We start from the raw sequence: 15,146 nt of genomic DNA, 5'->3' as shown, positions 1-15,146 counted from the left end.
GTGCTCATTCTCAAGGTTGAGGTGAATTGAAGTGTGTAGTCCCTTGTATGCCTTAATTCTTCCATCTCTATTACCACTATTACATAAAACCATGAGATTCTTTTCAGGAAGTTGCATCCATGTGCAAAAGTAATACATTTGCAATTTACAATTTTATGTCATCATGTTAATAGTTTGATGAGTTTGAATGGTGTTATTTATGTCGATTCATACACAATCTAACTTAATCCATTTATTAAACGGGTTGTGTCATGTTTATGTGATAAATGGGTCGTGTTTGTAACTAATTACGATTATTAAATGGGTCATATTAAATTTTCAATATTTCTTGTTTTAAGACTATCACCCAAAGCACCAATTTAATACCCTCACTTGTATTTGCATATGTTCAAAATTGACTCTTATTGGGAGAAACCAAACATAAGTCTTCTAAATTTTAAGATGAAAATATGCAATAATAATAAAATATTAGTATGTTTTTGGACTAATGTTAATCAATTTTTCTTCTTCTAATTTTTGTTATTGAGCCAAGATTTAAGCAACTTGAATTGAAACTTAATTTAATATTTTTAGAATATTTATTATTAATATTATTCCATATAATAATAGTTATTTATTTGTTTTATAGATTTTTTTTTATAAAAAAAAAGCAAATTATAATTATGTTATATGCAATGATGAAAATATCGGTAATTACGGATATATCGATACTTGGATTTTACGGATATATCGGAGATATATCGGCAGATATTTTGACACAAAATATCGATAGACAAAAAATTCATCAAAACTTATGAAAATGTAAGAAAAAACTCTTAAAAATGAAATTAGAAATATAATAGACATTTTCAAATTGTTTTGTTGAAAAAACTAATATATGTATGATATGATTTGCGATATTAAATTTAATTATATAGTGTCGGTTGATAAGAAATGTGAATTTTGTAAGTGTAGACTCATTATGAAGTTAAATTATTATAAATATACTAATTATATGATTTAAATATATTACTATATTAAGTTAATTTATTTACCTCTAGAAAATATATTAATTAATTGTAAAAATGTACTAATTTAAATTCAATGTTATACTGATATAAAAATGTACTAAGTTAATTTATTCTCAATATACTATTATTACACTTGAATATCAAAATAAAATAAAATTATTAATTTAAAACTAAATTATTGCAAATTTACTAATTATGTTATTTAAATATATTTATGATTTTTATTTTAAAATATTGGTACATTTTGATACAAAATATTTTTATTTAAAAATATTGATAATTTTATTTATGATTTTGTATTTGCTTTATATTTAATTAGCATACAAAATAAATTATAAGATAATTAAAATTAACTTATTTATAATAATTTAATTTTTTTGTTGATTTTTCACTGATATATCCAATATATCTTCGAAATTTCAAAGATTTTTTCTCATTTAAGGTCAATATTTTGCTTGTATTATCGATATATCTGTGATTACCGATATATCGCCAATATATCACTGATATTTATCGATATTTCCGTCAGACAATATATCTTATCTATATATCGTATCCATCTTTTCCAATACATAATATATTGGCGATATATCTTGATGTTTTCCTCCTTATTTATATGTCGTTTTATTTTGTGAAGAGATATATAAAATTATTTTTACTCTTTTGTTATTATCAAGAAATGTTGTCTCAATCACTAGATTTAGACATAAATGTAGAGACTGGTTGAATATAAACTAGCCTTAGCTAACTCGATTTTGAGTCAAACAAGTCATTCAATCCAATCAACTCAAATCTAATCAAACTAATTTGAATCTAAAAAGAAATTTGATTGAACTATACTTAAGTTAAAAATTTCTTAATTTGGATTGGACTATAGGACTTTAACTCTTCATGTGAAATATAGAAACACAAAAACCAAAGCACCAACAAAACATGTCTCCTTCCTTGAATGTGAATGTCTATACATCCTTGATGACAAAGGCAAATAATCTCACTCAATAAAGAGAGTATACCACCATCAATAATATGGACCCCATGCCAACCATATTTCAAAGTGCCCTAATCTTTCCAACATGAGTCAACCTATTACACATATAATGTTCAATCTTTCTCATGCAAGACATTGTGTCTTTTACTAAAGCCCATTTTTTGCAGTGATGTCCTAATGCTTTTGATTCTTTTTGTTTTCCCCCTTTTGCTTTTCTGCTTATATAACACAAATAGTAGCCTAGCAAATTCAAAGCAAAGTGCTATTGTACTCACATTATCCTTCATTCATTTATTTTTTTATGCTTGTTTAAGTAATATCATTGAAATTCTTTACAATTATGCCAAGGAATTGATTTGGTACTTACTGAATTTGAAATACCATTAAAAGTATATGATAAAATTTAAATCGTTAGATGAAAATATAAATATATGAGATCATATTATAATAAATGAGATCAAATAGAAATAAATAGAATTGAAGTGCAAAAACATGAGACATAAGTGAAATATAATTCAATGAATCAAATTATCAAGGGTGATAAAATTTGATACAATTCACCTATACGATACAAACTCAATACTTTTTTTGTGGATTTGGATTGAGTATAAATGAGTTTTAGTCAAATTCATGTCGACTTGCATAATCTATTTAATAAATAAGTAATTTTTTCTATCAACCTACATAACAGGAATTTGACCCAAATTAACCCATCTGATAATCATAGTATTAATTTAATTATATCTTTAAATTATTTAACCTATAATTAACTTATTTAAAATTTATTTTTAAAATATAAACTATATAGACATATACAAGACTTAACTTAATTTAATTATTAAATAGAAAAACCTGATTATTAAATGAGTTAAATAGATTACACATTGTATTACCTGTTTAATAATTAGATAACATTTAAATTTATGTTTTTGACTCGGTAATTATTTGTTTCACCCATTAACACAAATTTTAAGCCCTACAAATTATACATATGATATTATTGGTACTGATTCTGCTTTTCCATCCTACCCAAAAGAAATTATCTTGAAGGGTTGAATCTTGAAGCAATAACTGGAACAGGAAAATTCAAAGTCAAAAAGAGGCATTTTCAGTTTTTTCCTCCCATGGAAAACCGTGCAAGAAACTTTCACTATCAAGTTTTGAATTTTTTATTTTTTATTTATTTATTTATTTTTTAAAAATTTTGGATAGCCAATATCTTTATACATAGGCAATATGCTGGTCATTGAGAGACAAAATTTTGGTCAAAAGATGACCATTTTAGTAGGGGGATACATGAACTCCAATATGGGTTTGAAATTGAAGCCCATTTTTTTGCATTAGTTAAATAGAGATTAAGGGTTGAATAATGAACTAAGAGCTGTCCTCAAATGTCCATTTTCATTCCCACATGGCTTCTTAGTAACACACACAATCACTAAATTGTACATTATATTACAACTCAATGACAGGTGGCAAAAATGACCAATTCAATGACAGGTGGCACTTCATAAAAAATGGGCCATGTGGGAAAGTTGAAAATTTTTCATGACATGTGGGAAAGTTGAGCATTTATTTTTTATTTTATTTATTTATTTTGATGAATAATGAGAGGGAGATCTTGTAATGAGAACATCTAAGATTTCTCAGGAGCACAAAAAAGGCTGTTACAATTATTAGAAGTTGAAGGCCCACAAGACTGAGGTCTGATTTTCTTTTCTCATAATCCAAGGCTTTGGTCCCCTCCGGCCTCCACTGCACTCCACCCCACCGTCCAACAACTATTCTCCCACTGATGCCCTCTTTTATCATCTACTCTTCATAATTATCTTATTCCTTTCTGAAAGCTGAACCCATAGCCATAGCTCTGGTACCTTCAACCCCACCTGTGGTTGAGTACCCTAGTACTTGTTCCTTGTTTGGGTTAACTTTCATTTTTTTTGGCTTTTATTAAAAATCAAAATTAAAAGAAAAGTCATAATTTTTAAAAATAATATTAATATTATAAAATTTTATTAAACATATATTTTTTAATGAATAAACAATAATATATTAATAAAAAAAGACACATCAAGGAACACAAAAAATGTACAAAAGAGGTTAAAAAAATGTTTCAAAGAGAAACAGGGGATCAATAAAAAACAACACCCCTTTAAACAGAGTTCAATCAATCTACAAAATCAACAATAAAAATACCCATTGGCCCAAAGGAAAAAAGATTTACACCTTAAATGGATGACCCTCATTTTCAAAATTCCCATTGTTTCTTTCTTTCTAAATTATTCAAACAAGATGAATTGTCAAAAAAATGACTTTTTGTTTCTTGGAAGTCTATCCAAACAGACCTATATTTCATGAAAATGAATAATTTAAGGATTTTGAATGGATCGAAACTGTCTATATGCATTTGGGTGTGAAAATGTGTAGAAGGCGTAGGAGCCAAGACCTTCCATGGCAAGAATGGTAAATTACAAAGAAAAATGATAGCTGGGAATGGCCATTAAACTCATCATAGTTTCTTGAAATGGGTTTTAGTCAACACTCCATATAATGGGATCCTAAGTTTAGACCCCTGCCCACAATCCAATCCATAACAATAATCAGAGGTAGAATTATAATCCCACATTTGTAGTGGTTTATTCTGTATGGGTTTAGGGTTTAGGGTTTGAGCATGGTTTATTTCCCATTTATTGATTAAAGGCATGATACAAACATGGAGGTCGAGAAGAATGAGGGAGTGGCGTTGAAGGGTGGCTGCTACTGTCCATTGTCCATCTTTATTTTGTGTAGCTAACTAAAACAGAACATGTGCCAACAGTCGCAGTGTGTACTGATGGGTCTGCCATTTCACACTACCCACATAGCTTATAACCTCTGAAAGAAAGATCAAGAAAACAACAGGCTTATTTCCTATGTTTTCTCTCATTATTTCTGTGGACCACTGTAGAACAAGTTCCATCCTAACGAATAGAACTTTAACCTCTCTATAAGCATCTAGATTCGGGTTTGGATTGAACAAGAAGGTTACACCAAGACAAGCATCTAGATGAACAGCCTGATTTTATCTTAACCCAATCGGTTTTAGACAGTCCAGAATGGAATGTTAAAAGCAGTAAGCTGCATTCCTATTGTGCCAAAGATGATGATCCACTACCTCTTGCAACAGTAGCCGAAAATAGAAAAAGAGGAAAAGAAAAAGGCCATATATTTATTCAGCTGCTAAAAGAGCAACCTCTGATACAACAATCCAAGCAATTTCCTATACAGAAACATTCTCTTTCCCCCCTTCCCCTACCAAAATGGATGATAAAACCGCAAAATTCCACATATTTACACATGGAACGAAAAAACAACAAAATAAAATAAGAGCTCATCTCTAAAAAAAATCCCAGCCCTTATCGATATCAACTTACCTCAAAAACTTCCACAAAAGAATATTCAAGCAGCAATTGCATAGGATCTTTCACATACCAATGTAAGTGCCTCCATGAACAGGCCAGAAAAACTGGTCATTGCCTGGAAAACCCCTGGCAAGCCTGTTTGAATGTTATTCAGTGTCAATGCTCTGGTCACTTCTACCGCCTTGGAATGCCTCACCATCTCATCTTCAACTCGCCTTTGGCAAGCTGCAAGCTCAGCTTTCTTCTCAGAAAGTGGGTCTCGGGCATCCAACCCCTGCCCATTGTCGGGCCCAGAATCAGGAAGCCCTATACCAACCATGGAGTAAGAGTGGTAGAACTTCTTTTCTATGTTCCGAAGAGACGAACCCTTTTTCTCAAGCTCTTTTGATGCAGTTTCAGTTCGCTTTTTAATTTTGAGCTCTTCTGCTTGTTTTCCGGATATTGCATGGACAACATGGACAAAGCTTTTGATGGCCTCAGAAGCTACTGTATCTGGGAGACGGTCAAGGGCTAATTTCCACTCGTCAATAAAGGCAAAAACTACAGACTGCTCCCTGTGGCCATTGATGTTGTCATTGTTGAGAGGGATAAGTGTGAGTCTCAGCCAGCCCTGGAGGGACAGGATGAAGTCCCTTTGATACTTTATAAGGCGGCAGAAGCTGGAGTGCCAGGCAGAGACAGCTGACTCAAGGTCCCGGGTGGCCTGCCGGTGCAATTCAGAGGTTGATTCACCTTTCCCTACTCGATTGACAAGACCCCGCACTTGCTGCACAATATGGTTCTGAACTTCATGGAACTGATTCATCGATTGCCACATGTACATGAGCCTGCACTCAATAGATTATTCACATAAATGATTTTAATTTCAAGCATCAAGCTTCCAACCAATATAATATGACAACAGTTCAGCTGGCCATTATTACACCAAAAACAAAGGTGGTTTTGTAATTAAACTATTATATAAGAAGGCTAGGACTGGAGAGGAACAAACTTTTTTTTTTGACAAGAACAAAAAAAAAAAAAAATCACTATTAATTTCACATAGGCATATAAAGTGGTGGATTGAACTAGGGTAATTAGGCCTTTGTAAAGCGCTTCATATGATCCAACATATTATTATCATCACATTGTCCAAGTTTTGCCCCCACTGCTGTGGAGTGGGCTGCAAGGTCACATTTAGCAATCTGCTCCCTAACATTCACATTTTCCATTCTTTTGCATCTTTCAAACAAGAGCAACAAACTAGTAATCGGAAGAGTTATCTACGGTCATTTCTAAAGATAGGAGCCCAACACAGAAGTCAGACCAAGATCTAGGGGTGGCTACATACTGTACTTCCTCATTCCCAAAAATAAGCAAAAGTTTCATTTCTTCCTCTTATCAGCTTTAGCATAACTGCATAACTTTGGAAAGCTAGGGGTCAGTCTGGCTGCAGAAATGAAATATTTTTTTTTTGAGAATGTTCTCATTTTCCAAATGAAAATGATGAAATGCTCAGGACCTTTTTTGGATCATTGTCAATAGCTAAACTACTTGCCTTTTTGTCTCTCCTGTTCTTAACACTAAAAGCCATCTTTTCCTGGGCCAGAGAATTGGTTGGTGAATCCATAATTTATAGGGAAAAGTCTAGCAGCATGCAAAGGAAAACTAATATGACCTGCTCGTCAGGTGATCATTTTATAGTTCTTGGACCCTCCTGGTTAGCTGGTAGGCATGGAACAACAGACACAACAATTCATGTCACAATCAACAGAAACATTATCCAGGTCTCTTTGGTAATTTATGTTCATTTCATACAAGGTACAAACCTTCAGGGACCCAACACAACTCCTTTTGCTAGTCATCCCACAATCTTCATGCTGTTTACCCCTCCCTATGTTTAATCATCTACCGCTATATTAGTGCCCCCAGTAATTAATACTTTGAAATAAAGGTTTTAGCTTAGTGCTTGTTTAGATACACTTCCTATTTTCTGTTTTGAAAAAAAAAAATGAAAGTAACTCCTATATTTCTATAAAAGGCACGGACTTACCTTATGTACTTAAACAATTACTTTTAAAACTTTTAAATTTGAGGTAGTAAAAGGTTTTTAATATCTCAATTTTTTTTATATAGTTTTTTCTGATCAGAAAAAAGAAAATTAAATAGTTTTTAAAAATCATAATCTTTTTAAGTGTCATGGAGTTCTCACATTTTATATAAGAGTTACTATCCTTTTCTGTTGTCAAAAACAGAGAACAAGTGCATGCAAATAACATCTTAGTTTACTGCATCCAGAATCCCGTCCAGAAACTTAAAGACAGCCAAAGGGTGGACCATACCACAGTAAAAGCTGATGTACATAACTCCCCAAAAATCAACTGATTTTCGATGGGTTGTGAAAAGGACAATGGTCCCCAAGAAAGAAGGTAGCTAGAAGTTGGACAGGCCAGGACAATGGACACCTGCCGTTACTGAGGGGCTGAAGCAAGTGGCAAAACAGAGCAGTGCCTCATAATTCTTCACCTACCAATACAATACACCAGTGGTCAACACTGGCATGTCTTTCATATGAGAGCAAAGTGCAATGTGATTTTATCACCAAAGATGAACTTCACTCACTCTAATACCACTATTTGTGTAACACAAAAATTATTAGTGATAATCTAGAAAAATAAAACCATCCAATCCATGCCCTAATTCCTGTAATTCCTTGACACCATAAAAGTTGGATGGTGGCATAGTTTTGAAATATGTCAACAAGAAGATGGAAGTTGATATTCAGATTTAGCTATAATATTCAAATTGAACTTTAAATTAAACTTGAATTGGAAAAAAGTAGACAATTTTGGAATTATACTACAAAAAATTTTACCATTATAGTTTTCATTAATTCAATGAAGATTTCACATAAAAATGCTGAACTTATTTAAAATTGGGGAAGCTGGGAAAAAATCTTTAATAATTCTTAATACATCAAGCCACCCTAATTTGACCATAATTCAATAATATTGACAAATCATTGAACAACACAATGATTTGCAACTTATAAACTATGCTAAAGATATGCTTGCAGTTTCATCTCCATTAGGTCTAAAGCTTTTATGAGCTCTTATTTAAATGTTTGGGTTATTCTTGTTAAAGATATATCCACTCCCCAATCATTTTTGTCAATCCAAGTTAATATTTTCAGTTTCTAATCTATCGTGCATGCAGCTATATTACAATCAAACAAATCAAAATAGAATGTGAACTTACCCGTGACAAAGCTCGACAAGCTGCGGAACAAGATCAGTGTCTTTAAGTTCATTGATGGCAGTGGAAGTGGTGGAAACAGCCTGAGATGTGACAATAATTAGTGATTGCAATCTCTTTATGGCAGCCTTTGTCTTGTCTAACTTGATCTCATCATCCCCCTTGTACTCCTGGCTCTGTAGTGTAGACAGCTTCTTTTCATGTGCAATCTTCACACCTTCTCTAGCCTACAATTCATCCAAAATCAACTCCCTGCATTAGCATCAATCGATATTTTGGCTTCAACACAATTCAAACACAACAGCACAAATTAATCATACAAGCCATCCACATAATGAAAAGTACCACTAGCAGAATTTCAAACCTCTGCAGTTCCCCTTTTTCCTCACTTGCAATTTCTTCATTTCGTTTTCCTCAGAGAAAAATTTCTCTTCACCTGAGATGATTGACTTGACAATCCCAAGGTACAGGTTGGAAAAGCAAGATTCCCAGGTATTGCTGAACAAGCAAACTGCATAACCCACAAGCCCTTTTTACCCTCTTTTCCCCTAAAAACAGCCTTTTTCCTGTTCATGGGTGTTTCTAATACTTTCGCCTTCAAAACTGATAACAGTGACCGAAGAATCGATAAAATTGCCCATTTATGTTCAGGAGTATTTAGCCATGACTAGAAGCCCTCCTAAAGTCCTTGCAGTTCTTCCATTTCTCAGAAAATGACCATCTCATCACACCTATTTCCTTATCCTTTTCTCTTAGTACAAAAAAAAATCCAAAAAGATTCTATAATTGTTACCATATCCACCCAAACTGTAAGCATTTGACATAGAAACAGAAGATTCTTTCTGGGTGAGTAAATTTCAACTAGAAGAGTTGGTTGGACAGAGACCCACAAGTATGTTGTCTCTGTCAGCCTAACAGTTATTATTGAAGGCACTTCATCCATTACCCCCCACCCCACAAAAGAAAAGAAAAGAAAAGAAAAAAAAAAAGGTAAACATATCGATAATTATGAAATAAAATGGAAAGGGCATTTTTGTCATTTGGTAAATATTGCGGTGTGGTCACGCTATAATGTTTGGTGGATATCCTCGTCATTTTATATAACATTTTGGTCAATTTGAATAATTAAGGAAATGACGAAAATGGTCCTGTACCTTGACTTCTTCGTAGAGTTTCTTCTCCCATGCGAATAGCCGGTCCAAGGTCGAGGAAAGGCTCTTTGGACCGCCCGGTTCATGGAGCGAACCGGCGTCGAGCTGGTATTTAACCGCCAACGGCGGTTTGGAGGTCCAAGTCGAGCTCAAGTTACTCAATACGCCACTTGAATGATACACAGTTTCTGTAACGATAAATTAAATTGAATTGGATGATGGAAATTTCGCGATAAATTCACTTTCCGTTTGGTTGGTGAGAAAGTTGGAGGAAATAAACAAGAAAATTAAAAATTTTGACTGTCCGGTACTCCGGTTTTGTGTTTGTTAAATTCCACTGAGCTTTAGTGAGCAGAGTAATTTGTATTCTTTTCTTGTCTTTTCTCACCAACCAAACAGGCTAAATTTTGAAATGTAGATTCAGATTAAACATACTCTTCAATTGTCGGAAGCTCCGATCGAGCTGAGCTCTACCAATTTCGAGCATCTCGGAAACGCGTTCACCGGCTGATGCAGCCTGGTCGAAGTACTCCTTAAGTGATGCAACAATCTCGGATAAATCTCGATGCCGTACAACAATTTTCAGATCGGAGATTTCGCCGGCTCCGGCGCTGTAGCTCACGGACGATCCGGCGTCATCGAATTTATTCGACTTGCTTGCAGGGGGGAACTTCGATTTAACAGTAGTAGGTTCATTGTGCACCGAGGATCCGAAATTCGATCGGTTCCCGATCTCGGATCTGGACTCTACATCTCCCTCGTCTGATGAGCTTGTTGTGCTGTAGTGGTCGCCCCATTCGCTGCATTGAACCTCTTCTCTCTCAGTTTCCTCTCCGTCGTCATCAAGGTGATGGTGCTGGTGCTGGTGCAGGCGCTCGGAGTGCTTGTCGCCGTTGGTAGGTCGCCGAAAGAATTCAGAATCTGGAGGCTCGGAGTGCTTGACGTCGTTGGTATGTCGCCGGAAGAACTCAGATTCTGGAGGCTCGGAGTGCTTGTCGCCGTTGGTAGGTCGCCGAAAGAACTCAGAATCTGGAGGCTCGGAGTGCTTGACGTTGTTGGTATGTCGCCGGAAGAACTCAGATTCTGGAGGCTCGGAGTGCTTGTCGTCGTCGGTATGTGGCCGAAAGAACTCAGAGTCTGGAGGTTCGGAGTGCTTGTCGTCGTCGGTATGTCGCCGAAAGAACTCAGAGTCTGGGGGCGACGGAGGGTAGAAATTCTCCCAGTTCCAGACTGATGATGTCTGAGAAGGAGTACTCGAATAGGTCGAGTGCGCCTGATAAGCCGTCGGAATATGAAATTTTCCGTCGGACCGCTGACTCACAGGAGACGAAGCGAGGCTCGATTCGGAAAGAATGTGAGGGAGCTTTGGAGGCCTCCTCGGGCGAGACGAGTTCAAACTCGACGCAGAGAGTATATGCGGCAGCTTGGAGCTAGCGATAGTCGGAGAAGGCGAGGGGAAGAACGCCGGTGGCGGGGGCGGCGGTCGGAGAGACGGCGCCGGTGAGGGCACTCGCGGCGGAGGCTGATAAGAAAAGTTGGAAACCGACGAGGGGTTCCGAAGCAAAACAGCAGGGGTTTGGTCTGAAACGGAGAGGGGTTCTCCGGCGGCGAACTCGGAGAGAGCAGAACCAGTGATGCGAAGCGAACGGCAGTAGTCAGCGTGAGCGGCGGCAAGATGATGGCGGGCATAGACGGCCTCCTTCATGAGGCGGCGCCGCTCCTTGCACCGTCTCACAGCGTCCTCGTTGTCGAGCTTCGACGCCGTACACCCCATCACAGCACACTCTGTTCGGAAACGTACAAGCAGTGCCAGCAAAGAGAAAAATATCCAAAGAGACAGCTCCGGCGGTGGTGGTGGCGCGTTTTTTTGAGTTCTAGAGAGAGAGAGCTCTTATACTCGCTCTCAGGGCTGTTGATGTCCCATCCCCCACAACACTTTTCCTTTTTCCTTCAGACCCCTATATATATTATGTTTTTGGCAACAAAATCGATCAATTAATAATCATCTTTTGCATTTCTAATTTCAAATTCATGATTCATTACACGTTTCAGCAAAACAACCATTTGTTTTTTGTTTCTGTTTTTGTTGTTTTGTTTTTTGTTTTCTGCTTTGCTGTGAGTAATGTGATAGAGTGGATCTTAAGAAAAATTGGGTGGGCCCACAGTTTTCCTACAAATGTATTTTCTGTTTTTGCTTTTCTTTTTCAATTTGCTTTACTAAAAACTTTAATATAAATAAAAATATATATAAATTTTACTTTTTAAAATATTATTATTTGAAATAGTATTTTTTTTAATTTTTAAAATTATTATTTTTCAATATAGCTTTATAGAAGTTGTTGTATCTCAAATAAATTATTTTAAAAATAGAAAACAAAAAATATATCACTTATGGGGATATGGTAAAATCTAATAACTATTTTGTTCCAAAATAAGAAAAAAAAAAAAGTGAATACCTAAATACCTTTAGGTTATGTTTGGTTCCCAAAAAATACTAAGGAAACTAATTTGTTTATATTTGGTTGAATTATGTAAAATACAAAAAAAAATCAAATATAATTAAAATTAATTATAAAAATTATAAAATTTTAAACTATCCAATCCTTTTATAGAAGAATTAGATAGATAAAATGAATTTGAAGTGATATATAAAAAGAATTTACTGAATTTAATTTTTTTTCTCCACTTTTCCTTCAAATTTTACGAGAATCGAACATGATCTTAGGGTCTGAAATCCTCCAAAATCCTTAAAAATTAGAATATCTTAAAATATTTCCATTCACAGTATCTTCTTTGTAAAGTCTCCTTTTGGGATCCAAAATTAGAAAATAAAAAAAAATATTATATCATCTTAATGCATCATAACTTTCCAATTATATAAAGAAGAAAAAGGAATTAAAGAATTGATTCCCTAAAAAGACCATTAAACTTTAATTAACCCAAAAAATGACAAGGGAATTCCTTTTTCTCTTCTTTTGTGAAACACAAAGGAGGGGGCATATCTCCACTCTGGTCAAAAAGGAGATGGAGATTATACAAAGGTCTAATCAGGATTTGCCAATAAACTAACTAAACTACTATGATTTGGAGAACTTAAATATTTATTCCACTTTCCACCCACCAACAATTCTTTCTTTTTTTTTCTTTTTTTTTCTTTTTTAAATACTAACTTGATTACTTGTAAGTGTTGTTGGTTTAGAGTGTCATTAAATTTGGTTGATGGGCATCTCTTTCTCTCTTTGCCAACTACCCATACTCAACCAACCCTTATAAATTGGATGTGGTAGAAGAAATAGATTTAGGTTGCTTTTATTCTTTTGTCTTTTAGGTGTAAATGGTTCATTGAAAATTTAATATAATTAAAATTTCCCATTCTAATTAGAATTTTTAATTTTTTTTATATTTTAGACACAGTCTTTAAAAATAAGGTTCGGGTTTTTTTTTAATGAAAAGAGTTAAAATACTTAATCTTTTCTATTAAGTTAAAAGTAACTTGTTAATATCAATCAATATAACTAAATTGAAGTCATTAATATTTGATTTTTTCTATTCAGCAAAAAAATAAACACCACCCTACTTTCAGTAAAAAAAATATACATTAAAATATAATATAATCCACTAAATTTAATCTATCATAAATAAAATAATAAGTTTCTAATTAACATTAAAAAAAGAAAAAAAATTATAAGAAAAAACTATTTTCTTTTTTTTTTTGTTAAACATGTTTCATATTTTTTGTTTTAAAAAATGGAAAACTATTTTTGACTGCAATTAACAAACAAAACAAACCTTTAGTAGGTCTTAAACATAATACAAAATCCTCATTATAATCAATTTTCTATGACAAACTTAAACTTTGTCCAATGTAAGCAAAAATCAAGCTTCCAATTAACCTAATCATGTTTTTCAATGCTTGAAGTGTTGGAACAGTTTTCAAGATATTAAAATTTAACCACACCTAACCTTTTATTTATTTATTTATTTATTTATTTATTTCTGGCTTTTGGATGGGGGTCATGGACTAGGAGAAGTCCATTTCTCATACTGTAGAAGGCAATGCAAGCATAGATATTCCCTTTGGACCATAATAAGTGGCTCCTTTTATGGAGAGGAGAAAAAAGAGGGTGAAGGGAATACCCCACAACAATCCCCACTGGACCCAACCCACCTCCTCATGCACATGCACATCTTTTTTCTTTCTTTCTTTCTTTCTTTCTTTCTTTCTTTCTTTCTTTTTTTTTTTTTTTTTGATTTATATTTTTTTATTTTCACATTTTCACAGTTTTGCTTTGAACTTTTTCCCAAAAAGAGTACTGGTGAGAAAGGGTCTTTCTTGCTTTTGCTACCCAACAATCTCAAGTCTCAACCCACATTACTAACTGATCTTTAGATTCAGACCCCACTCTTTTTGTGGCCATTTGGTTTAGAATCTTATTCTTCATTTGTTCCTTTCAAGATATTCCCCCCACCCCACTTTTTTTTTTTTTTTTTTCTCTCTTTGATTTATTCTCCTTTTTTTAGTTTTTTTTCCTTTGATTTTGGTACTTTCTATCAACATATGTAACAGATAATGTGCTGCACTTTTTAGTGTCTTGGACTTCCACTTCATGTGATATATCAAGGCTTTTATCTAAAGTAAGAAGAAAAAGAAATATAATGAAGACATGGTATGGTACAAATTAAAAATTATAATTATGGATCTTAAAACCATTTTTCTCTTGAAAACAAAATGAGAAAAAATATTGAATAATTTTTGAAAAAAATGAATTTTCACACACTAAGTATAAAAATAATTACAAACTAGAAATCCTTCAAAAATAATTCAAGTTTTATATTCTCATGTGAACGGTTAAAAACGATACCTTTAATAAAAAAATATATTAAATACTAATTATTTTTAGATAACCGTTTAAAATTTATATTTTATAAACTTGAATTCATATTTTATGGTTTTTTTTTTTTTTTTCATACGAGTAAAAACATGCATTTAATATACTTTTAATCACAATTTTCTTTGACTCATATGAGACATTTTTAAAAAAATTTAAATTATGTCATCATTTTTAATATCATTTTTACCACATATATTAAGTAGATATAAAAGAACTTTTAAATTTAGTATATTTGGATTAATTTTATCCACATAAATAGATGGTCTATGTAAGACTTTGCTTAACTCCCATTTTTCAAAGTCATGGAGCTTATAGTCTAAAAAAACCCAACCACTAAATCACACAATAATTTGAAATTAATTGGAGGTTTTCCCTCTCCAAAATATATAAAAAGAGGATAAAAGAACTATAGCAATAATGTGGATAAGAAAGAAGAAAAAGCCTATTAGAAAAGTAGTGATAGCTAGCCA

The 15,146-nt window shown here is 33.5% G+C and overlaps 1 protein-coding gene across 1 annotated transcript; it reads right to left on the bottom strand.

Moving 5' to 3' along the window:
* Nucleotides 1-5,176: 5,176 nt before the first annotated feature.
* On the bottom strand, nt 5,177-11,730 carry LOC117931733 (nitrate regulatory gene2 protein-like). Its single transcript, XM_034852774.1, has 4 exons — nt 10,220-11,730; nt 9,788-9,972; nt 8,637-8,860; nt 5,177-6,226 (listed from the first exon to the last, which is right to left on the bottom strand). Exons 1-4 carry the CDS (start codon nt 11,556-11,558, stop codon nt 5,437-5,439), a joined length of 2,538 nt encoding a protein of 845 aa, XP_034708665.1. The 5' UTR covers nt 11,559-11,730; the 3' UTR covers nt 5,177-5,436.
* Between the last annotated feature and the right edge of the window lie 3,416 nt (nt 11,731-15,146).

The sequence above is a fragment of the Vitis riparia genome, chromosome 15 (assembly GCF_004353265.1).
Source record: "Vitis riparia cultivar Riparia Gloire de Montpellier isolate 1030 chromosome 15, EGFV_Vit.rip_1.0, whole genome shotgun sequence".
NCBI classification, from domain to species: domain Eukaryota; kingdom Viridiplantae; phylum Streptophyta; class Magnoliopsida; order Vitales; family Vitaceae; genus Vitis; species Vitis riparia.
The sequence above is the reverse complement of the archived record's forward strand: the minus strand, read 5'-3'. Positions and strand labels throughout refer to the sequence as shown.